Below are 26292 nucleotides of genomic sequence, written 5' to 3' on the forward strand. Positions count from 1 at the left end.
AGTGTACACGTCTGGTTTGTGTACAAGTTACATTGTGTACAGGTTGTCTCTACATTGATACGGTAGAATTAATAAAGAAGAACACTCCCATTCTCATGTAACATCATTTTGAGAAGAAATGAAGCTCTGAGTGAAGGCAATGGAAATAAGTCACACTGACTTTTTTGGGTTATCCTAGGTTCTCTACACGTATGTTGTTATGTATGATAATCTATGTAACTGTATTTGTGTATACCTGAATAAACTTACTTACATACATACGAAAGGAATAATTTTCTACAGTTACCCCCAGTAACACATTTACTCTTATGTTAGATTAGAGAAAATGTTATTCTTGGCGTCACTTGTACAAGTTATGTGGCTCCCACATCTTATATTTATGTTTATTTATTCTATTGTGGGGTGTATTTATCATCTTTTTATGTTATGTATCGTGTTTATTATATAATTTTGAAAAAAATATCATGGATGGATTAATGAAAATGTGTATATTACCGTAATATACGACATTTAATGAGACTCAGTATTGTTATTATCACCACTTGTGCAAGTCGTCTGCTCACATCTCACATTTGTTTATTTATTCTACTGTGGGGTGTATTTATCTTATTTATATGTTATGCATCGTGTTTATTATATAATTTTGAAAAAAATATCATGGATGGATTAATGAAAATGTGTATATTAACGTAATATACGACATTTAAATGACTCGATGTATGTAAGTTTATTTAGGTACAGGTATACATAAGTATAATTATCAGAGTATATATAAAATATGAAATAACTTTTAAAAACATTTGAAATTTTGGAGTTTCCAGACAAAATGGAGAGACTTAGTGCTTACTGAGCTCATGGAGAATGTAAACAAACAGGGTGGGGCACGGTGACCGTATTAGAAAGTCAGGTGGGGGGAGCCGTATAGTGAGTTTTGGTCATAATTTGAAATGTCCGTATTAGCGGAACGCCGTAAAGCGGAACGCCGTAAAGCGGGGCCCTCCTGTATATAAAACAATGAAATACAAAGGTACATATCTGTATCCAACACAGCAATTACAGAAGAAATTATACTTACGGGAATTAGCCTGGCCAATCTCCCCTATCTCATTGGGATCCAACCACACTTTTTTCTTGCCACATTTTAGCACCTCAGAAGCGAGGCGCTTCTGTACCTTGAGCGAACTGAAAAAACAATATATATCAGTAATGTGTAAGTTTAAGTGTAGTACACATAAGTACAATTATCAGTGTAAATTACCTAGAATAACACGAAGTCAGACTTATTTCCATTGGGATCCATGCGAATACTGAAGAAATGAAAAATGAATAGTATTATATTTACGAGATACTACAAGTCTTTCAAAGCATTTGTGGACTTTATTGGGGATGGGGGGGGGGATATATGCTCATTTGTACCTAACTGAGAACTGATAGTCCCTACTATGTAGATCTCAATAAAATGCCATAAAATAAACATCTCTCTTGAAACAATCACAAAATAAAATAATGGTCGTATCGAATAAGAACTAACCTTCAGGTATGCTTTTTATGTCATAATTGTATGGATGTGACATATTTCTAGTGATAGGTGGTAGCATCAACCATTTCAATTAGAGGGCCACCTGCAGTGTCTGGTTAAAAATTACACAATAGCTACCAATTTTCCCAAGTGTCTGGTGATGTCAAATTTTTCAAATCACAGATATTGCCAAATTATCCATGCTGTAGGTCTGGCAAATTCAAACATTACCACTAGTTACCCTAAAGCATAATTTAGGTAAAGGTTTGGTTAATAGTTCTCCATAGTTTCATTAAATTTATATATGGGAGGACTCTACGCCAGAAATAAAGTATTAAAGACATCTCACTACAAACTGATGATTTGGTAACTTACTTGAGATCACAGGCGCTATTTTTTATAAGGCAACTTTTAAGAATAATTTTTTTTAACACATCAGCCATTTCCCAAGGCATGGTGACCCGAAAAAGAAGAAATACTTTCACCACCACCCATTCCATCACTGTCTTGCCAGAGGCATGCCAATACTACAGCTACAACTGCAAAATCTCCACCCTCCCCCTCAGGTTTTGTCCGTGAAAAGCACCTACTGCAGGCTTTAATTACATGAATGTAAATGACAATATAAATGCCTGCACTTTAAAGGAGGGGTTTGGGATATTAGCAGTTTGGAGGGATATGTTGTGTATCTTTATACGTATATGCTTCTAAACTGTTGTATTCTGAGCACCTCTGCAAAAACAGTGATAATGTGTGAGTGTGGTGAAAGTGTTGAATGATGATGAAAGTATTTTCTTTTTGGGGATTTTCTTTCTTTTTTGGGTCGCCCTGCCTCGGTGGGTCACCCTGCCTCGGTGGGTCACCCTGCCTTGGTGGGTCACCCTGCCTTGGTGGGTCACCCTGCCTCGGTGGGTCACCCTGCCTTGGTGGGTCACCCTACCTTGGTGGGTCACCCTGCCTCGGTGGGTCACCCTGCCTTGGTGGGTCACCCTGCCTTGGTGGGTCACCCTGCCTCGGTGGGTCACCCTGCCTCGGTGGGTCACCCTGCCTCGGTGGGTCACCCTGCCTCGGTGGGTCACCCTGCCTCGGTGGGTCACCCTGCCTCGGTGGGAGACGGCCGACTTGTTGAAAAAAAAAAAAAAATGACAAACTTTCAGGAGCAATAATATCCCACCATCTAAATAACAAAGCCTTACCAACAAAAGATAACGAGTTCTAGAATAAATGCCTAACATGGGCCAGTATGCCTGCTGTAGTGCTTCTCCTTTTTTATGTTCTTATATTCTAGACTACAAAGTTATAGCTCATTCAGTAGTCTTTCAATATTTTACTGCTGGCAAAATTCTACACCTGGAGAGAGTTTCGGGGGTCAATGCCCCCGCAGCCCAGTCCAAGACTAGGCCTCGTGGTGGATCAGGGTCTGATCAACCAGGCTGTTACTGCTGGCCACACAACCTGACATACAAACCACAGCCCGGCTGGTCAGGTACTGACTTTAGGTGCCTGTCCAGTGCCTTCTTGAAGACAGCCAGGGAAAATCCCCCTTATGTATGCTGAGAGGAAGTTGAAGCCTTGGGCCCCTGACACTTATTGTGTTGTCTCAGTGTACTTGTGGCGCCCCTGCTTTTCATTGGGGAAACGTTGCATCTCCTGCCGAGTCTTTTGCTTTCGCAGGGAGTGATTTTCATGTGAAAGTTTGGTACCAATCCCTCTAAGATTTTCCAAGTGAATATTATCATTTAGCTCTCTTGCCTGCATTCCAGGGAATACAAGTCAAGGGACTTCAACCGTTCCCAGTAATTTAGATGGTTTATCGTGCCGTGAAAGTTCTTTGTACACTCTCCAGGTCAGCAATTTTGCCAGCCTTGAAGGGGGCAGTTAATGTACAGCAGTATTCCAGCCTAGAGAGAACAAGCGATTTGAAGAGAATCATGGGCTTCGTGTGTCCCTAGTTCTGAGGGTTCTAATTACCCACTATCATTTTTCTAGCAGATGCAGTATATACACTGTTGTGGTCATTGAAGGTGAGATCCTCTGACATTATTACTATGTATAAATTATATTATTGGCAAATACTAACTTATTGTAAAAAAAACATGTGGATATATTTTACCAAGTTACAGAGCCTTCTGCTGCAAAATTCAACATCGGTAACCAGCAAATTCAGCGACTTCAGGGGATACCATGTTTCTTTAAATGTTACTTTTATATCTAAAACAGTCTTTTTTTTTTTTTCAACAAGTCGGCCGTCTCCCACCGAGGCAGGGTGACCCACCGAGGCAGGGTGACCCACCGAGGCAGGGTGACCCACCAAGGCAGGGTGACCCACCAAGGCAGGGTGACCCACCGAGGCAGGGTGACCCAAAAAAGAAAGAAAATCCCCAAAAAGAAAATACTTTCATCATCATTCAACACTTTCACCACACTCACACATTATCACTGTTTTTGCAGAGGTGCTCAGAATACAACAGTTTAGAAGCATACACATATAAAGATACACAACATATCCCTCCAAACTGCCTTAATTACAACCTTAATTACATTGCTGGTTAACTCAAAATTGTACTTTTATCTAGTCACTGAAACTACTGCCTGGATAACTTACCAATGTTGGCAACTTTATAATTCAGCAACTTTGCCAGACACCAGAATAACATTAAGACTTATATTACAGTGGTACCTCAAGTTTCAAACAGCTCCCAACTTGAACAATTATGAATTTTTGTAAGTGTATTTTTGGGGGTCTGAAATGGACTAATCTAATTTATATTATTCCTCATGGGAACAAATTCGTTTGGTATCGGCATGCAAACAGCCTTCTGGAACGAATTAAGTTCGTAACTGAAGGTACCAGTGTACTTGTATCTCTAGATGTTAAGTTGAGCTTCAAACAGGTTTATTTAGGTACAAATACACAAGAACAATTATCATACCTAGTTTACCCTATGTAAATTAAATGACCCAAAAAAGTTAAGACATTTTGATCCTTGCACAGGTCGACCATCACTAATCCGGCACATAAACATTATTTCTTGTTCACTTATAAAACTGCGTTGCTCTAGACCTTTTAGCAGTTCACATGTTAACTAAATTAACTTATTAACAGATGCTACCCAAAATTAGTGCTGGATTATTGATGGCCGAAGTATAATACCTTATTTAAAGCAAAGTTGTAGATAAATGATTCAGAGCTAACAAGTTGATAAATTAGACGCACATGCAACGCTTGGGTAAGTGTTGCATATATGTAGTTTATAAACCCTAGTTATAATTTACAGCAATCGGTCGTTATAACCCGAGTTAACGCCTCAGTCTGGCCGACAAATCAAGCATAACAGAAAAATAACCTTCGTAACCATAATTTTTTCGTGTTTAATTAAAATGAGCTATTATAGGTATACAAATTATAATCAAAACTAATAAGAACATAAGAACGAAGGAACACTGCAGAAGGCCTACTGGCCCATGCGAGGCAGGTCCAAGTCTCCTACCGGCTTAAGCCAATGCACCCAACCTAGTCAGGTCAGGTCACATTGACTTAAGGGAGGAACACGGCAACCGACCTGGTAGCACAAGCTATCAGGTCCAACTCACACCCACCCACATCCACTCATGTATTTATCCAACCTATTTTTAAAGCTACACAACGTTCTGGCCTCTATAACTGTACTCGGGAGTTTGTTCCACTCATTCACAACTCTATTACCAAACCAGTACTTTCCTATATCCTTCCTGAATCTGAATTTTTCTAACTTAAAACCATTGCTGCGAGTCCTGTCTAGGCTAGATATTTTCAGCACACTATTTACATCCCCTTTATTTATTCCTGTCTTCCATTTATACACCTCAATCTTTTTTTTTTTTTTATCACACTGGCCGATTCCCACCAAGGCAGGGTGGCCCAAAAAAGAAAAACTTTCACCATCATTCACTCCATCACTGTCTTGCCAGAAAGGTGCTTTACACTACAGTTTTTAAACTGCAACATTAACACCCCTCCTTCAGAGTGCAGGCACTGTACTTCCCATCTCCAGGACTCAAGTCCGGCCTGCCGGTTTCCCTGAACCCCTTCATAAATGTTACTTTGCTCACACTCCAACAGCACGTCAAGTATTAAAAACCATTCGTCTCCATTCACTCCTATCAAACACGCTCACGCACGCCTGCTGGAAGTCCAAGCCCCTCGCACACAAAACCTCCTTTACCCCCTCCCTCCAACCTTTCCTAGGCCGACCCCTACCCCGCCTTCCTTCCACTATAGACTGATACACTCTTGAAGTCTTTCTGTTTCGCTCCATTCTCTCTACATGTCCGAACCACCTCAACAACCCTTCCTCAGCCCTCTGGACAACAGTTTTGGTAATCCCGCACCTCCTCCTAACTTCTAAACTACGAATTCTCTGCATTATATTCACACCACACATTGCCCTCAGACATGACATCTCCACTGCCTCCAGCCTTCTCCTCGCTGCAACATTTATCACCCATGCTTCACACCCATATAAGTGTGTTGGTAAAACTATACTCTCATACATTCCCCTCTTTGCCTCCAAGGACAAAGTTCTTTGTCTCCACAGACTCCTAAGTGCACCACTCACCCTTTTCCCCTCAATTCTATGATTCACCTCATCCTTCAGACCCCATCCTTCATAGACCTCATCAATCATATCCCCCCTAATTCTACGTCTTTCTAGAGAGTGCAGATTCAGGGCCCTTAGTCTATCCTCATAGGGAAGGTTTCTGATACATGGGATCAACTTTGTCATCCTCCTTTGTACAATTTCCAGAGCATTTATATCCATTCTGTAATACGGTGACCAAAACTGTGCAGCATAATCTAAATGAGGCCTAACCAAGGATGTATAGAGTTGAAGAACAACCTGAGGACTCCTATTATTTATGCTTCTTGATATGAAGCCAAGGATTCTGTTGGGTTTATTGCAAACATTTATGCACTGTTGTCTTGGTTTCAGATTACTGCTAACCAGAACTCCTAAATCTTTTTCGCAATCCGTAATATTAAGATCTACATTATTTAGTTTATATGTGGCATGGTTATTGTCCTGTCCAACATTTAGAACTTTGCATTTGTCTATATTAAACTGCATCTGCCACTTCTCCGACCACTGCATCAGTCTATTCAAATCTTCCTGGAGTGCTCGAATGTCCTCGTCAGAATGAATTCGACGGCCTATTTTGGTGTCATCGGCAAACTTGCCGATGTCGCTCTTTATGCCCTCATCTATGTCTATGTAGATTGTGAACAGCAGGGGGCCCAACACTGACCACTGTGGAACACCACTCGTGAAGGTTCTTATTCATAACCGTTATCACTGAACAATATTTCTATACGTTCATACTTATATATGTAATTTGTACGTAGCTTCAAAATAATAAAAACTAAGCGCTAAACCCACCAGGGTCATACAGCTCTAAGTATACAAATTTTAAAGCTTTATTCAGCTCAATTTGACAAAATATAATGACTCTATGGATAAACAATTATAAATTTAAGCACTAAACCTGTATGGGCAATAAACTAATAACAGCCTACTGGTGGCTGCTACTACAAGCATTAATTTAGGAACAAATTAGGTAGTTAAACACCAACAATTAACATTAATCACCTAAAACATTCACTAACAAACATATAATGTTATAAAATAAGCTTCAACCGAGAGGCAGCTCCTGGACCCCAACATGACGCAACATCTAACAATGATGGTAAAATTATACATATACACCTGGAAGAAAAAGGACACATGCAATTAATGTTTTATTACAGCCGTCTGGGACTCCAGGAACTTTATTAAGGCAATAAAAATAAATTAATTATTATCACGTGTCCATAAGACGCCGCTGCTGGTAATGTTGACTATTTTCCTCTCACACCTTAATTTACACCTTTATCACTCATATTATAAGCTTTCTAGTAGAGTATTATATATGCAGAACACAGGAGAGTAACAGCAAGTAAATATTAAGAAAATTATCCGCAGATATGGCTTCAAACATGCTGATAAAAGTTTGGAATTCCACTTCATATTTCCTCGTCCTTCCTCACACACGGCCATAACCTGCTCTTATACCCGCCTACCTGCAACGGAACCATCATAGAATACATCCAGTAAAACAGTAACAGAGCACAAATGGCTGAAACACCGAGTAAATAAGGTATAAAGAAGTAATGTTTACACAGAGACCTCATGTTGGTGGAGCTGGAGGAAGAGGAGGATGTGACGTCATCACTTTATCCTCTTAGACATATTTTTTTATCTGGAAAATATTTACCTAGTAACACAACCTTATATAACTTATACGTTGTATTTCTTTTATTAATATATATAGAATAAAAATAATCTAATTTTTGAATGGTGTGTTGGTTATTTGATGGTAAGTAATTTATGAATCATGTTATATCGGGTAATTTATATATATTTTTGAAGCAATAAGTATGTACCTAATATCATAATCTTCTACACATTAATTTTAAACATTCTACTAAATATATACATTACTAAAATATCCTTTTGGGGGACAAATATCTGTGTGCGTTATATAATACAAAAGTATTCATGAATCTAGTTATACCTGGCAATTTTCCATTTTTATTTAGACAATAAATTATATATAACAAATTATATAATATATTTTATATGTATCTTATATCACGGCCTTATAGGTATTATTTTTCAATATTTTTTTTTCAATTTATATCTATATTCTTGACATCTAAACAATATTTGCCAAAATACGTTTTTTAAATATGTATTTATTTCTTATTTATATTATTAACGTATTTCAAATATATATTTTTATTAGTTTTTAATTAACAATATTAGTACAAAAATTGATTCATTTGTATTTGTTATTTATTTATATTTTTAATGGCTTTTAATGAAAAATTTTGTTCCTCATTTTATTAACTTATTTGCGTCAAAGATAAACCCGTCGGGGTCATAAAGCGCCTGGGTAATGGAAGGCAATGTATTTGATCCAAGGAAGAGGATGGCAGCTCCTATTCCTCGGATCAAGAGCCCCTTCATGGCTTTCCTTGTTGTTTATGGCTCTTGATCGTTCTTTAAGACAACTTCTCCAGCTCTTTGGCTGAGAATAACCAATCAAAACTAGCTTTATCCTGATGCTGGTCATTGATAACCAATCAAAACCCCGGGATAATATCTCATCTTAACAGCTGGAGAAACAGAACGCAGCAGCCAATAGAAAGCCGTCATAATACCCTTCATTAGCTAATCAGAGAGACTTTATCAACAACGTCACTGGTAGGAGCTCTCAGCCAATAGCAAGCCTCGTTGCAAGTCCACATGGACACAATCTGCACAATTTTGAGCGGGTGAAATGAGGACGCGGGATGTCCTCTGTCTTGGTGAGTTATTTTATCATTTTATTGCGTTAACATTGATAATTTACGTTGTTAATGTATGTTAAAATATGTGATAAATATTTAATTTACATTTGAGAGTGATGACACGTTAAAATAACATGTAATTCAGCCATAAACCGGAGTTCCATCCCCCCCCCCCAAAAAAAATGGCTAAGAAGGAAATTTTGCCTGTAAACAGTTGTAATTTAACCTTAAAAGAGAGTTAATCATGGAGTAATTTATGTGACGCTGTAATATAGTACCATAAAGTAGTAATTACGTGTCAGGTGACCTTTTTTGTGCCAGAAATGATAAAATTGTGAAGGTGTCATGGCGTCCCCCCCCCTCAGGCTGGTTCCTGGTCACAACATAAATGGTTCAGGGAACCGACAGGTTCATAAATTATACATGTATAACATTTGTATCTTTCCACAGTAACTTCATTAGTCCACTACTAACAAGAGTTGGTAAAGAAGAGAAGTCTGGGGTAATCAGTCCCTCAACTGAGGGACTGATTTCATTGCCTCGTTCCCGCAGAGCTGCACGACCCGTACGGGTTTAGCGTTTCCAGGTTATGTCCCGCCTGGAACAACAATAAATCACGTGCAGGTTCACCAGTGTGGTCATAATTGTATATTTTGTGGCTGGGGGGAGGGAGGGGGTCTGGAGACCAAGATGGCGGAAGCCTCGTCTGAGAAATTACTGGGAAATTTTTATTTCTCCGCATTAACCCCCCGCAAGGAAGGTTCCTTGATGTTGGTGACGGGATCTTGATTTAGGGAATTGGATCTGTGCTCCAGTTCCCCGAATTAAGCCTGAATGCCTTCCACATCCCCCCCCCAGGCGCTGTATAATCCTCCGGGTTTAGCGCTTCCCCCTTAATAATAATAATAATAATAATAATATGGTCTGTATAAGTTGTATCATGTACTGCTAGAAATTATTATTTGTTAATTATTGATAATTATTAATTATAATTATTAATTATTTATTGTTATTATTAATTCTCATAATTATTCTTTATTAATTATAATTATTAATTATCATTATTATTAATACTTTAGATTATTATTAGATATTAATTTTTATTAATTCTTATTATATCAATTATTAGTATTAATTCTTATATTATCAATTATTATTAATTTTTATATTATCAATTATTATTATTTAACCTGTAATTGACCTGCCCGGCCTATCCAAATTATCTGGCCTAGTTTATTGTAGCCTAGCCTGATTCCTTGGATCACGAGCATTTTGTACCTGCAACAGGAAGCATGCCCTTCAGTTTAAGGGGAATTATTCCTTAACGTACGGGTTTAGCGCAGCTTCAAGATTTAAAAAGATGGCCGACCTTCAAGGAGAGGGGGGGGGGGTCATGATGCTTCTGAAATTATATGGGGATGTACAAGTAGGGGGCGCCATTGGTACACTAAGGGAAAACACCATAAGTGTCCGGGGCCCAAGACTGTTCAACAGCCTCCCATCAAGCATTAGGGGAATTGCCAATAAACCCCTGGCTGCCTTCAAGAGAGAGCTGGACAGATACCTAAAGTCAGTGCCGGATCAGCCGGGCTGTGGCTCGTACGTTGGACTGCGTGCGGCCAGCAGTAACAGCCTAGTTGATCAGGCCCTGATCCATCGGGAGGCCTGGTCATGGACCTGGCCGCGGGGGCGTTGATCCCCGGAATAACCTCCAGGTAAGGCAGTGGGAATGGTGTACGTGGCGGGATGTACGTGTCGGGAAGGATGTACGTGTTAGGAAGGATGTACGTGTTGCGAAGTATGTACATGGCAGGATGTACTTGACGGTGTACTTGACAGGAAGGATGTACTTGACAGGAAGGATGTACATGACAGGATGTACTTGACAGGAAGGATGTACATGACAAGATGTACGTGACAGGGTGTGCTTGACAGGAAGGATGTACATTACAGGATGTACGTGACAGGATGTACTTGACAGGAAGGATGTACATGATAGGATGTACGTGACAAGGTGTACTTGACAGGAAAGATGTACACGACAGGATGTACGTGACGATGTACTTGACAGGAAGGATGTACGTGACGATGTACTTGACAGGAAGGATGTACGTGACAAGAAGGTTGTACATGGCAGGATGTATGTGACAGGAAGGATGTACGTGACAGGAAGGTCGTAAGTGACAGGAAGAATGTACATACAATACTACTGTATAAGAAATACAATAGTCTAGTCAATATAGTGATAATTACAAGTATTTATGCCTTATAAAAATCTCTGTGACGACAATGATTGTGAAGCTTCGTGTGTAGGTTATTTTTTATTTCTATGTGGGCACAGCCTACCCAGATTATCTTTACTCAGCCTAGGTTATCCTAGCATAGGCTTAGTTGTCCAGCTTAGATCAGCCTAGCTTAATTCCTAGGTTAGTTCTTGGGTTCATCAGTTTTTCCACTTTGAAACCCCTCAAGGACGGTTCTTTGGTGTTGGTGAGGGGCTCTTGATTTAGGGAATTGGATCTGTGAAACCCCTCAAGGACGGTTCTTTGGTGTTGGCGAGGGGCTCTTGATTTAGGGAATTGGATCTGTGCTCCAGTTCCCCGAATTAAGCCTGAATGCCTTCCACATCCTCCCCCCAGGCGCTGTATAATCCTCCGGGTTTAGCGCTTCCCCCTTGATTATAATAATAATCCACTTTGAAAAAGGCGCCATTTTCAGGGTAGATATTGCATGCCTAGTTTATAGGGTATTTTTAATATATTTTAAGACCATTGTCTTTTTCTTTATTGAATCTCTTGATTCGGGGAAGTGGAGCTACTCTCTCGTATCAGACTTTATTACCTCATTTCCTAGGCGCTGTGGCCCATACGGGACTATCGCTCCCCGGCGGGAAATGATGCAAATGTAAACAAAAAATTGGCGCGAATTAATGTGTTGATAAGTCGCTGTACTCACCTAATTGTGGTTGCAGGGGTCGAGACTCAGCTACTGTGCTAGTGGAGCTACTGTGCTACTGGAGCTACTGTGCTACTGGAGCTACTGTGCTACTGGAACTACTGTGCTACTGGAGCTACTGTGCTACTGGAGCTACTGGAGCTACTGTGCTACTGGAGCTACTGTGCTACTGGAGCTACTGGAGCTACTGTGCTACTGGAGCTACTGTGCTACTGGAGCTACTGTGCTACTGTGCTACTGGAGCTACTGTGCTACTGGAGCTACTGTGCTACTGGAGCTACTGTGCTACTGGAGCTACTGGAGCTACTGTGCTACTGGAGCTACTGTGCTACTGGTGCTACTGTGCTACTGGAGCTACTGTGCTAGTGGAGCTACTGTGCTAGTGGAGCTACTGTGCTACTGGAGCTACTGTGCTACTGGAGCTACTGTGCTACTGGAGCTACTGTGCTACTGGAGCTACTGTGCTAGTGGAGCTACTGTGCTAGTGGAGCAACTGTGCTAGTGGAGCTACTGTGCTACTGGAGCTACTGTGCTACCGGTGCTACTGTGCTACTGGAGCTACTGTGCTACTGGTGCTACTGTGCTAGTGGAGCTACTGTGCTAGTGGAGCTACTGTGCTAGTGGAGCTACTGTGCTAGTGGAGCTACTGTGCTACTGGAGCTACTGTGCTACTGGAGCTACTGTGCTACTGGAGCTACTGTGCTACTGGAGTTACTGTGCTACTGGAGTTACTGTGCTACTGGAGCTACTGTGCTACTGGAGCTACTGTGCTACTGGTGCTACTGTGCTACTGGAGCTACTGTGCTACTTGTGTTTCTGCAGCTACAGTAATGGCTGTGCAGGTGCGTCAGTGTAGTTATATTTTGTGATGGGGAAGAATTATTAATATGGCGGAGCCTGGTGTGAGAGGAGGGGATTTTTATTTCTGTCTTTGTGGGTACTTGGTATGTGGCATGCTTACGTATGCCTGGCCTTCCCTGCCTTGCCCTGCCCTGCCCTGCCCTGCCTTGCCCTGCCCTGCCCTGCCCTGCCCTGCCTTGCCCTGCCCTGCCCTGCCTTGCCTTGCCCTGCCCTGCCCTGCCCTGCCTTGCCCTGCCCTGCCCTGCCCTGCCCTGCCTTGCCCTGCCCTGCCCTGCCCTGCCCTGCCCTGTCTTGCCCTGCCTTGCCCTGCCCGGCCTTGCCCTGCCCGGCCTTGCCCTGCCCTGCCTTGCCCTGAATTGCCCTGAATTGCCCTGCCCTGCCCTGCCTTGCCCTGCCCTGCCTTGCCCTGCCCTGCCCTGCCTTGCCCTGCCCTGCCCTGTCTTGCCCTGCCCTGCCCTGCCTTGCCCTGCCCTGCCCTGCCTTGCCCTGCCTTGCCCTTCCCTGCCTTGTCCTGCCCTGCCTTGTCCTGCCCTGCCTTGTCCTGCCTTGCCTTGTCCTGCCTTGCCCTGCCCTACCTTGCCCTGCCTTGCCTTGCCCTGCCCTGCCCTGCCTTGTCCTGCCCTGCCTTGTCCTGCCTTGCCCTGCCCTGCCTTGCCCTGCCTTGCCCTGCCCTGCCCTGCCTTGTCCTGCCTTGCCCTGCCCTGCCTTGCCCTGCCCTGCCTTGCCCTGCCCTGCCTTGCCCTGCCTTGCCCTGCCCTGCCCTGCCTTGTCCTGCCTTGCCCTGCCATGCCCTGCCTTGACCTGCCCTGCCTTGCCCTGTCTTGTCGCTCGTGAAATGCTCTTGTTCCAATGAATTAGAACTACGCCATCTTAGATCAAAATAAAATGGCGGGTTTTACGAAGCAAAATTTGGCGCCAAAAAGGTGTTGATACGGCGCATGCGCGGCAGTGGCGCGGAGCTTGTGACTGATTTTGAAGGGTTTTGATCCAAGGAATTGGAGTTATCTTCTTCCTTGGATCAAGCATGAGTGCCTATCATCCCCCTGGAGCTGTGTGACCCTTACGGGACTAGCGCTTCTTCGTGGATATGTGGAGGTAAATATTTGGCGGGAAAGTTGAGGAAAACATTCTGGCGCAGACGACTGTGGCGCCACACTTGAGCGGCAGGTGGCGTGTGAGCAAGTACTGTGATGGTTGTAGGGGTCGAGTTACAGCTCCTGGCCCTTTATTGTGTTTATAGAATTACTGTGATGGTAAGTGTTGGTTAGTTAAGTGCGAGTTGCAGGTTTTTATTGATTTATAATTGTGGTACAACCTGTGACTGGCCTGGCCTGGCCTGGCCTGGTCTGACCTGGCCTGGCCTAGCCTGACCTGGCCTGGCCTAGCCTGGCCTGGCCTGGCCTGGCCTAGTCTAGTTTAGCCTGGCCTGGCCTGGCCTAGTCTGGCCTGGCCTGGCCTAGTCTAACTGGCCTGGCCTAGTCTAACTGGCCTGGCCTGGTCTGGCCTAGTCTAACCTGGCCTGGCCTATTACTATTATTTTTTATTATAATTTATTAGCCTATTCTAGTCTTATTATTTACTAATTATTATTATTATTATTATTATTATTATTATTATTATTATTATTTAATTTGATTTTCTGTTAGCTCTTTTTGAGTTATTTTCAATGACTTTTTTTTACTTATTTTTCGTTGCCTTGATTTATTTAAATGTATTTAATATAGTTTATATAGGAATTTATATATTTTATCCAAATATGTTTTATGCTATGTTTATTTCTATAAACATTGTCTGCTATTGTTAATATATATTTAGTGTATATAAAAATTTTCAAGTTAATTTCGAGACGTCACATGTTTATTATAAACATTGTTTTAATGTAAATTAAGGATATAAAAATTGGCGGGAATAATTTTGGCCTCATTTTTTTTTTTTTTGCGGTAATTAATGTTGGTTATGCGAGGCTGTGGCGTAGCTTGTCATGCTGAAGGCTTTTGATCCAAGGAACTGGAGTTATCTTGGATCAAACCAGGTGTCCTACCATTCCTCTGGAGTCTGACCCTTACGGGACTAGCGCTTCCCCAAGGATAAAATGGCTGAAAATTTGTTTACGAAGCAAAATTTGGCGCCAAAAAGGTGTTGATACGGCGCATACGCGGCAGTGGCGCGGCGCTTATGACTGATTTTGAAGGGTTTTGATCCAAGGAATTGGAGTTATCTTCTTCCTTGGATCAAGCATGAGTGCCTATCATCATCCCCCTGGAGCTGTGTGACCCTTACGGGACTAGCGCTTCTTCGTGGATATGTGGAGGTAAATATTTGGCGGGAAAGTTGAGGAAAACATTCTGGCGCAGACGACTGTGGCGCCACACTTGAGCGGCAGGTGGCGTGTGAGCAAGTACTGTGATGGTTGTAGGGGTCGAGTTACAGCTCCTGGCCCTTTATTGTGTTTATAGAATTACTGTGATGGTAAGTGTTGGTTAGTTAAGTGCGAGTTGCAGGTTTTTATTGATTTATAATTATGTGGTACAACCTGTGACTGGCCTGGCCTGGTCTGACCTGGCCTGGTCTAGCCTGACCTGGCCTGGCCTAGCCTGGCCTGGCCTGGCCTGGCCTAGTCTAACTGCCCTGGCCTGGTCTGGCCTAGTCTAACCTGGCCTGGCCTATTACTATTATTTTTTATTATAATTTATTAGCCTATTCTAGTCTTATTATTTACTAATTATTATTATTATTATTATTATTATTATTATTATTATTATTATTATATTATTATTATTATTATTATATTATTATTATTATTATTATTATTATTATTATTATTATTATTATTTAATTTGATTTTCTGTTAGCACTTTTTGAGTTATTTTCAATGACTTTTTTTTACTTATTTTTCGTTGCCTTGATTTATTTAAATGTATTTAATATAGTTTATATAGGAATTTATATATTTTATCCAAATATGTTTTATGCTGTTATGTTTATTTCTATAAACATTGTCTGCTATTGTTAATATATATTTAGTGTATATAAAAATTTTTAAGTTAATTTCGAGACGTCACAGATGTTTATTATAAACATTGTTTTAATGTAAATTAAGGATATAAAAATTGGCGGGAATAATTTTGGCCTCATTTTTTTTTTGCGGTAATTAATGTTGGTTATGCGAGGCTGTGGCGCAGTTTATGTCATGCTGAAGGCTTTTGATCCAAGGAACTGGAGTTATCTTGGATCAAACCAGGTGTCCTACCATTCCTCTGGAGTCTGACCCATACGGGACTAGCGCTTCCCCAAGGATAAAATGGCTGAAAATTTTGTTTACGAAGCAAAATTTGGCGCCAAAAAGGTGTTGATACGGCGCATGCGCGGCAGTGGCGCGGCGCTTATGACTGATTTTGAAGGGTTTTGATCCAAGGAATTGGAGTTATCTTCTTCCTTGGATCAAGCATGAGTGCCTATCATCATCCCCCTGGAGCTGTGTGACCCTTACGGGACTAGCGCTTCTTCGTGGATATGTGGAGGTAAATATTTGGCGGGAAAGTTGAGGAAAACATTCTGGCGCAGACGACTGTGGCGCCACACTTGAGCGGCAGGTGGCGTGTGAGCAAGTACTGTGATGGTTGTAGGGGTCGAGTTACAGCTCCTGGCCCTTTATTGTGTTTATAGAATTACTGTGATGGTAAGTGTTGGTTAGTTAAGTGCGAGTTGCAGGTTTTTATTGATTTATAATTATGTGGTACAACCTGTGACTCGCCTGGCCTGGCCTGGTCTGACCTGGCCTGGATTGGCCTGGCCTAGCCTGGCCTAGCCTGGCCTGGCCTTGCCTGGCCTGGCCTGGTCTGGCCTAGTCTGACCTGGCCTGGCCTATTACTATTATTTTTTATTATAATTTATTAGCCTATTCTAGTCTTATTATTTACTAATTATTATTATTATTTATTATTATTATTATTATTATTATTATTATTATTATTATTTAATTTGATTTTCTGTTAGCACTTTTTGAGTTATTTTCAATGACTTTTTTTTTTACTTATTTTTCGTTGCCTTGATTTATTTAAATATATTTAATATAGTTTATATAGGAATTTATATATTTTATCCAAATATGTTTTATGCTGTTATGTTTATTTCTATAAACATTGTCTGCTATTGTTAATATATATTTAGTGTATATAAAAATTTTTAAGTTAATTTCGAGACGTCACAGATGTTTATTATAAACATTGTTTTAATGTAAATTAAGGATATAAAAATTGGCGGGAATAATTTTGGCCTCTTTTTTTTTGCGGTAATTAATGTTGGTTATGCGAGGCTGTGGCGCAGCTTATGTCATGCTGAAGGCTTTTGATCCAAGGAACTGGAGTTATCTTGGATCAAACCAGGTGTCCTACCATTCCTCTGGAGTGACCCTTACGGGACTAGCGCTTCCCCAAGGATAAAATGGCTGAAAATTTTGTTTACGAAGCAAAATTTGGCGCCAAAAAGGTGTTGATACGGCGCATGCGCGGCAGTGGCGCGGCGCTTATGACTGATTTTGAAGGGTTTTGATCCAAGGAATTGGAGTTATCTTCTTCCTTGGATCAAGCATGAGTGCCTATCATCATCCCCCTGGAGCTGTGTGACCCTTACGGGACTAGCGCTTCTTCGTGGATATGTGGAGGTAAATATTTGGCGGGAAAGTTGAGGAAAACATTCTGGCGCAGACGACTGTGGCGCCACACTTGAGCGGCAGGTGGCGTGTGAGCAAGTACTGTGATGGTTGTAGGGGTCGAGTTACAGCTCCTGGCCCTTTATTGTGTTTATAGAATTACTGTGATGGTAAGTGTTGGTTAGTTAAGTGCGAGTTGCAGGTTTTTATTGATTTATAATTATGTGGTACAACCTGTGACTGGCCTGGCCTGGCCTGGCCTGGTCTGACCTGGCCTGGCCTAGCCTGACCTGCCCTGGCCTAGCCTGGCCTGGCCTGGCCTGGCCTGGTCTGACCTGGCCTGGCCTAGCCTGACCTGGCCTGGCCTAGCCTGGCCTGGCCTGGCCTGGCCTGGCCTGGCCTAGTCTAGCCTGGCCTGGCCTAGCCTAGCCTGGCCTGGCCTGGCCTAGTCTGGCCTAGTCTAGCCTATTACTATTATTTTTTATAATTTATTAGCCTATTATTTCTAGTCTATTATTATTTACTAATTATTATTATTATTATTATTATTATTATTATTATTATTATTATTATTATTTAATTTGATTTTGTTAGTACTTTTTGAGTTTTTCAGTGACTTTTTTTACTTATTTTTCGTTGCCTTGATTTGTTTAAAGTTGTTTAATATAGTTTATATAGGAATTTATATATTTTAAGCAAATTATGTTTTATGCTGTTATGTTTATTTCTATAAACATTGTCTGCTATTGTTAATATATATGTTAATGGATATTTGGAGGTAAATATTTGGCGGGAAAGTTGACGAAAACGAAGAATTGGCGCCAACTGCGGCACATTCTGGCGCAGGCGACTGTGGCGCCACACTTGAGCGGCAGGTGGCGTGTGAGCAACTACTGCGCTGGTTGTAGGGGTCAAGTTACAGCTCCTGGCCCTGACTGTAGCCTGGTCTAGTGCAGCCTAGCATGGTCTAGCCCAGCCTATCATGGTCTAGCCCAGACTAGCCTGGTCTAGCCCAGCCTAGCCTGGTCTAGTCCTGCCTAGCCTGGCCTAGCCTGGCCTGGCCTAGTCTAGTTTAGCCTGGCCTGGCCTGGCCTAGTCTGGCCTGGCCTGGCCTAGTCTAACTGGCCTGGCCTAGTCTAACCTGGCCTGGCCTATTACTATTATTGTTTATTATAATTTATTAGCCTATTCTAGTCTTATTATTTACTAATTATTATTATTATTATTATTATTATTATTATTATTTAATTTGATTTTCTGTTAGCACTTTTTGAGTTATTTTCAATGACTTTTTTTTACTTATTTTTCGTTGCCTTGATTTATTTAAATGTATTTAATATAGTTTATATAGGAATTTATATATTTTATCCAAATGTTTTATGCTGTTATGTTTATTTCTATAAACATTGTCTGCTATTGTTAATATATATTTAGTGTATATAAAATTTTTTAAGTTAATTTCGAGACGTCACATGTTTATTATAAACATTGTTTTAATGTAAATTAAGGATATAAAAATTGGCGGGAATAATTTTGGCCTCATTTTTTTTTGCGGTAATTAATGTTGGTTATGCGAGGCTGTGGCGCAGCTTATGTCATGCTGAAGGCTTTTGATCCAAGGAACTGGAGTTATCTTGGATCAAACCAGGTGTCCTACCATTCCTCTGGAGTCTGACCCTTCGGGACTAGCGCTTCCCCAAGGATAAAATGGCTGAAAATTTTGTTTACGAAGCAAAATTTGGCGCCAAAAAGGTGTTGATACGGCGCATGCGCGGCAGTGGCGCGGCGCTTATGACTGATTTTGAAGGGTTTTGATCCAAGGAATTGGAGTTATCTTCTTCCTTGGATCAAGCATGAGTGCCTATCATCATCCCCCTGGAGCTGTGTGACCCTTACGGGACTAGCGCTTCTTCGTGGATATGTGGAGGTAAATATTTGGCGGGAAAGTTGAGGAAAACATTCTGGCGCAGACGACTGTGGCGCCACACTTGAGCGGCAGGTGGCGTGTGAGCAAGTACTGTGATGGTTGTAGGGGTCGAGTTACAGCTCCTGGCCCTTTATTGTGTTTATAGAATTACTGTGATGGTAAGTGTTGGTTAGTTAAGTGCGAGTTGCAGGTTTTTATTGATTTATAATTATGTGGTACAACCTGTGACTGGCCTGGCCTGGCCTGGCCTGGTCTGACCTGGCCTGGCCTAGCCTGACCTGGCCTGGCCTAGCCTGGCCTGGCCTGGCCTGGCCTGGCCTGGCCTAGTCTAGCCTGGCCTGGCCTAGCCTAGCCTGGCCTGGCCTGGCCTAGTCTGGCCTAGTCTAGCCTATTACTATTATTTTTTATAATTTATTAGCGTATTATTTCTAGTCTATTATTATTTACTAATTATTATTATTATTATTATTATTATTTAATTTGATTTTCTGTTAGTACTTTTTGAGTTTTTCAGTGACTTTTTTTACTTATTTTTCGTTGCCTTGATTTGTTTAAAGTTGTTTAATATAGTTTATATAGGAATTTATATATTTTAAGCAAATTATGTTTTATGCTGTTATGTTTATTTCTATAAACATTGTCTGCTATTGTTAATATATATGTTAATGGATATTTGGAGGTAAATATTTGGCGGGAAAGTTGACGAAAACGAAGAATTGGCGCCAACTGCGGCACATTCTGGCGCAGGCGACTGTGGCGCCACACTTGAGCGGCAGGTGGCGTGTGAGCAACTACTGCGCTGGTTGTAGGGGTCAAGTTACAGCTCCTGGCCCTGACTGTAGCCTGGTCTAGTGCAGCCTAGCATGGTCTAGCCCAGCCTATCATGGTCTAGCCCAGACTAGCCTGGTCTAGCCCAGCCTAGCCTGGTCTAGTCCTGCCTAGCCTGGCCTAGCCTGGCCTGGCCTAGTCTAGTTTAGCCTGGCCTGGCCTGGCCTAGTCTGGCCTGGCCTGGCCTAGTCTAACTGGCCTGGCCTAGTCTAACCTGGCCTGGCCTATTACTATTATTGTTTATTATAATTTATTAGCCTATTCTAGTCTTATTATTTACTAATTATTATTATTATTATTATTATTATTATTATTATTATTATTATTATTATTATTTAATTTGATTTTCTGTTAGCACTTTTTGAGTTATTTTCAATGACTTTTTTTTACTTATTTTTCGTTGCCTTGATTTATTTAAATGTATTTAATATAGTTTATATAGGAATTTATATATTTTATCCAAATATGTTTTATGCTGTTATGTTTATTTCTATAAACATTGTCTGCTATTGTTAATATATATTTAGTGTATATAAAAATTTTTAAGTTAATTTCGAGACGTCACATGTTTATTATAAACATTGTTTTAATGTAAATTAAGGATATAAAAATTGGCGGGAATAATTTTGGCCTCATTTTTTTTTTGCGGTAATTAATGTTGGTTATGCGAGGCTGTGGCGCAGCTTATGTCATGCTGAAGGCTTTTGATCCAAGGAACTGGAGTTATCTTGGATCAAACCAGGTGTCTTACCATTCCTCTGGAGTCTGACCCTTCGGGACTAGCGCTTCCCCAAGGATAAAATGGCTGAAAATTTTGTTTACGAAGCAAAATTTGGCGCCAAAAAGGTGATACGGCGCATACGCGGCAGTGGCGCGGCGCTTATGACTGATTTTGAAGGGTTTTGATCCAAGGAATTGGAGTTATCTTCTTCCTTGGATCAAGCATGAGTGCCTATCATCATCCCCCTGGAGCTGTGTGACCCTTACGGGACTAGCGCTTCTTCGTGGATATGTGGAGGTAAATATTTGGCGGGAAAGTTGAGGAAAACATTCTGGCGCAGACGACTGTGGCGCCACACTTGAGCGGCAGGTGGCGTGTGAGCAAGTACTGTGATGGTTGTAGGGGTCGAGTTACAGCTCCTGGCCCTTTATTGTGTTTATAGAATTACTGTGATGGTAAGTGTTGGTTAGTTAAGTGCGAGTTGCAGGTTTTTATTGATTTATAATTATGTGGTACAACCTGTGACTGGCCTGGCCTGGCCTGGCCTGGCCTGGTCTGACCTGGCCTGGCCTAGCCTGACCTGGCCTGGCCTAGCCTGGCCTGGCCTGGCCTGGCCTAGTCTAGCCTGGCCTGGCCTATTATTATTATTACAATCAAGGGGGAAGCGCTAAACCCGGAGGATTATACAGCGCCTGGGGGGGTATGTGGAAGGCATTCAGGCTTAATTTGGGGAACTGGAGCATAGATCCAATTCCCTAAATCAAGAGCCCCTCACCAACATCAAGGAACCTTCCTTGAGGGGTGGCCTGGCCTAGCCTAGCCTGGCCTGGCCTGGCCTAGTCTGGCCTAGTCTAGCCTATTACTATTATTTTTTATAATTTATTAGCCTATTATTTCTAGTCTATTATTATTTACTAATTATTATTATTATTATTATTATTATTATTATTATTATTATTATTATTATTATTTAATTTGATTTTCTGTTAGTACTTTTTGAGTTTTTCAGTGACTTTTTTTACTTATTTTTCGTTGCCTTGATTTGTTTAAAGTTGTTTAATATAGTTTATATAGGAATTTATATATTTTAAGCAAATTATGTTTTATGCTGTTATGTTTATTTCTATAAACATTGTCTGCTATTGTTAATATATATGTTAATGGATATTTGGAGGTAAATATTTGGCGGGAAAGTTGACGAAAACGAAGAATTGGCGCCAACTGCGGCACATTCTGGCGCAGGCGACTGTGGCGCCACACTTGAGCGGCAGGTGGCGTGTGAGCAACTACTGCGCTGGTTGTAGGGGTCAAGTTACAGCTCCTGGCCCTGACTGTAGCCTGGTCTAGTGCAGCCTAGCATGGTCTAGCCCAGCCTATCATGGTCTAGCCCAGACTAGCCTGGTCTAGCCCAGCCTAGCCTGGTCTAGTCCTGCCTAGCCTGGTCTAGCCCAGCCCAGCCTGGTCTAGTCCAGCCTAGCCTGGTCTAGTCCAGCCCAGCCTGGTCTAGCCCAGCCCAGCCTGGTCTAGTCCTGCCTAGCCTGGTCTAGTCCAGTCTAGCATGGTTTAGCCCAGCCTAGCCTGGTCTAGTCCAGCCTAGCCTGGTCTAGTCCTGCCTAGCATAGTCTAGCCCAACCTAGTCTGGTCTAATCCTGCCTAGCCTGGTCTAGCCCAGCCTAGCCTGGTCTAGCCCAGCCTAGCCTGGTCTAGTCCAGCCTAGCCTGGTCTAGTCCTGCCTAGCCTGGTCTAGTCCTGCCTAGCCTAGTCTAGCCCAGCCTAGCCTGGTCTAGTCCTGCCTAGCCTGGTCTAGCCCAGCCCAGCCTGGTCTAGTCCAGCCTAGCCTGGTCTAGTCCAGCCCAGCCTGGTCTAGCCCAGCCCAGCCTGGTCTAGTCCTGCCTAGCCTGGTCTAGTCCAGTCTAGCATGGTTTAGCCCAGCCTAGCCTGGTCTAGTCCAACCTAGCCTGGTCTAGTCCTGCCTAGCATAGTCTAGCCCAACCTAGCCTGGTCTAATCCTGCCTAGCCTGGTCTAGCCCAGCCTAGCCTGGTTTAGCCCAGCCTAGCCTGGTCTAGTCCAGCCTAGCCTGGTCTAATCCTGCCTAGCCTGGTCTAGCCCAGCCTAGCCTGGTCTAGTCCTGCCTAGCCTGGTCTAGCCCAGCCTAGCCTGGTCTAGTCCATCCCAGCCTGATCTAGCCCAGCCCAGCCTGGTCTAGCCCAGCCCAACCTGGTCTAGTCCAGCCTAGCCTGGTCTAGTCCATCCCAGCCTGGTCTAGCCCAGCCCAGCCTGGTCTAATCCAGCCTAGCCTGGTCTAGTCCAGCCCAGCCTGGTCTAGCCCAGCCTGGTCTAGTCCTACCTAGCCTGGTCTAGTCCAGCTTAGCCTGGTCTAGTCCAGCCTAGCCTGGTCTAGCCCAGCCTGGCCTGGTCTAGCCCAGCCTGGCCTGGTCTAGCCCAGCCTGGTCTAGTCCTGCCTAGCCTGGTCTAGTCCAGCCTGGTCTAGTCCTGCATAGCCTGGTCTAGTCCAGTCTAGCCTGGTCTAGCCCAGCCTGGCCTGGTCTAGCCCAGCCTGGTCTAGTCCTGCCTAGTCTGGTCTAGTCCTGCCTAGCCTGGTCTAGTCCTGCCTAGCCTGGTCTAGTCCAGCTCAGCCTGGTCTAGCCCAGCCTGGTCTAGTCCTGCCTAGCCTGGTCTAGTCCTGCCTAGCCTGGTCTAGTCCAGCCTGGTCTAGTCCTGCCTAGCCTGGTCTAGTCCAGCCTAGCCTGGTCTAGTCCTGCCTAGCCTGGTCTAGCCCAGCCTGGTCTAGTCCTGCCTAGCCTGGTCTAGTCCAGCCTAGCCTGGTCTAGTCCTGCCTAGCCTGGTCTAGTCCAGCCTGGTCTAGTCCTGCCTAGCCTGGTCTAGTCCTGCCTAGCCTGGTCTAGTCCAGCCTGGTCTAGTCCAGCCTAGCCTGGTCTAGCCCAGCCTGGCCTGGTCTAGCCCAGCCTGGTCTAGTCCTGCCTAGTCTGGTCTAGTCCAGCCTGGTCTAGTCCAGCCCAGCCTGGTCTAGCCCAGCCTGGTCTAGTCCTACCTAGCCTGGTCTAGTCCAGCTTAGCCTGGTCTAGTCCAGCCTAGCCTGGTCTAGCCCAGCCTGGCCTGGTCTAGCCCAGCCTGGCCTGGTCTAGCCCAGCCTGGTCTGGTCCTTCCTAGCCTGGTCTAGTCCAGCCTGGTCTAGTCCTGCCTAGCCTGGTCTAGTCCAGTCTAGCCTGGTCTAGCCCAGCCTGGCCTGGTCTAGCCCAGCCTGGTCTAGTCCTGCCTAGTCTGGTCTAGTCCTGCCTAGCCTGGTCTAGTCCTGCCTAGCCTGGTCTAGTCCAGCTCAGCCTGGTCTAGCCCAGCCTGGTCTAGTCCTGCCTAGCCTGGTCTAGTCCTGCCTAGCCTGGTCTAGTCCTGCCTAGCCTGGTCTAGTCCTGCCTAGCCTGGTCTAGTCCAGCCTGGTCTAGTCCTGCCTAGCCTGGTCTAGTCCAGCCTAGCCTGGTCTAGTCCTGCCTAGCCTGGTCTAGCCCAGCCTGGTCTAGTCCTGCCTAGCCTGGTCTAGTCCAGCCTAGCCTGGTCTAGTCCTGCCTAGCCTGGTCTAGTCCTGCCTAGCCTGGTCTAGTCCTGCCTAGCCTGGTCTAGTCCTGCCTAGCCTGGTCTAGTCCAGCCTGGTCTAGTCCAGCCTAGCCTGGTCTAGCCCAGCCTGGCCTGGTCTAGCCCAGCCTGGTCTAGTTTTTAAGGCTGTTCCAGCAGCAATTGAAATTTAAGATTTATTATTATTATTTACTGATTCTTATTGTATTTTATTTTATTAATATTTATTTATTATTTACTAGTATTTTGCAGTTCTTCTCCTTATTCTTCTTATTATTATTTATTATTTACTATTATTTAATATTATTATATACTTTTATTATTTACCAGTGTTTTATTTACCAGTGTTTTATTTACTAGTATTTTATTTACCAGTGTTTTATTTACTAGTGTTTTATTTACCAGTGTTTTATTTACTAGTATTTTATTTACTTGTATATTATTTATTAGTATTTTATTTACTATTTTAATATTTACTAATATTTTATTATTTGTATTTTATTATATACTAATATTTTCTTTATTTTTATTCTTTTTAGTAATTATTACAGGAAAAGGGGTTACTAGCCCATTGTTCCCGGCATTTTAGTTGACTTTTACAACACGCATGGCTTACGGAGGAAAGATTCTTATTCCACTTCCCCATGGATATAAAAGGAAAAGTAATAAGACCAAGAACTATTAAGATAAAATCAAAGAAAACTCAGATGAATGTATGAGTGTAGTAATACCAACACTCTTATATGGGTGTGAAGCTTGGGTTGTAAATGTTGCAGCGAGGAGACGGTTGGAGGCAGTGGAGATGTCCTGTTTAAGGGCAATGTGTGGTGTAAATATTATGCAGAAAATTCGGAGTGTGGAAATTAGGAGAAGGTGTGGAGTTAATAAAAGTATTAGTCAGAGGGCAGGAGAGGGGTTGTTGAGGTGGTTTGGTCATTTAGAGAGAATGGATCAAAGTAGAATGACATGGAGAGCATTTAAATCTATAGAGGAAGGAAGGCGGGGTAGGGGTCGTCCTTGAAAGGGTTGGAGAGAGGGGGTAAAGGAGGTTTTGTGGGCGAGGGGCTTGGACTTCCAGCAAGTGTGCATGAGCGTGTTAGATAGGAGTGAATGGAGACGAATGGTACTTGGGACCTGACGATCTGTTGGAGTGTGAGCAGGGTAATATTTAGTGAAGGGATTCAGGGAAACCGGTTATTTTCATATAGTCGGACTTGAGTCCTGGAAATGGGAAGTACAATGCCTACACTTTAAAGGAGGGGTTTGGGATATTGGCAGTTTGGAGGGATATGTTGTGTATCTTTATATGTATATGCTTCTAAACTGTTGTATTCTGAGCACCTCTGCAAAAACAGTGATAATGTGTGAGTGTGGTGAAAGCATTGAATGATAAAAGTATTTTCTTTTTGGGGATTTTCTTTCTTTTTTTGGGTCACCCTGCCTCGGTGGGTGACCCTGCCTCGGTGGGTGACCCTGCCTCGGTGGGTCACCCTGCCTTGGTGGGTCACCCTGCCTCGGTGGGTCACCCTGCCTCGGTGGGTCACCCTGCCTCGGTGGGTCACCCTGCCTCGGTGGGTCACCCTGCCTCGGTGGGTCACCCTGCCTCGGTGGGTCACCCTGCCTCGGTGGGTCACCCTGCCTCGGTGGGTCACCCTGCCTCGGTGGGTCACCCTGCCTCGGTGGGTCACCCTGCCTCGGTGGGTCACCCTGCCTTGGTGGGTCACCCTGCCTCGGTGGGTCACCCTGCCTCGGTGGGTCACCCTGCCTCGGTGGGTCACCCTGCCTTGGTGGGTCACCCTGCCTCGGTGGGAGACGGCCGACTTGTTGAAAAAGAAAAAAAAAATTTCTTGATTTTATAGCTATCATTATTGA

The 26292-nt window shown here is 43.1% G+C and overlaps 1 protein-coding gene across 1 annotated transcript in view; it reads right to left on the reverse strand.

Moving 5' to 3' along the window:
* Positions 1–7771, reverse strand: part of RpL19 (ribosomal protein L19) — a 25645-nt gene extending 17874 nt beyond the window's left edge. Inside the window, exons 1-2 of the mRNA XM_053790596.2 lie at positions 7723–7771; positions 1076–1182 (exon numbers count right to left, since the gene is read on the reverse strand). Of these exons, the coding sequence (XP_053646571.1) occupies positions 1076–1182; positions 7723–7727 (112 nt within the window). The 5' untranslated portion in view covers positions 7728–7771. The remainder of the gene's footprint in view (positions 1–1075; positions 1183–7722) is intronic.
* Positions 7772–26292: the final 18521 nt, after the last annotated feature.

This window comes from Cherax quadricarinatus, chromosome 92 (assembly GCF_038502225.1).
Source record: "Cherax quadricarinatus isolate ZL_2023a chromosome 92, ASM3850222v1, whole genome shotgun sequence".
NCBI classification, from domain to species: Eukaryota; Metazoa; Arthropoda; class Malacostraca; order Decapoda; family Parastacidae; genus Cherax; species Cherax quadricarinatus.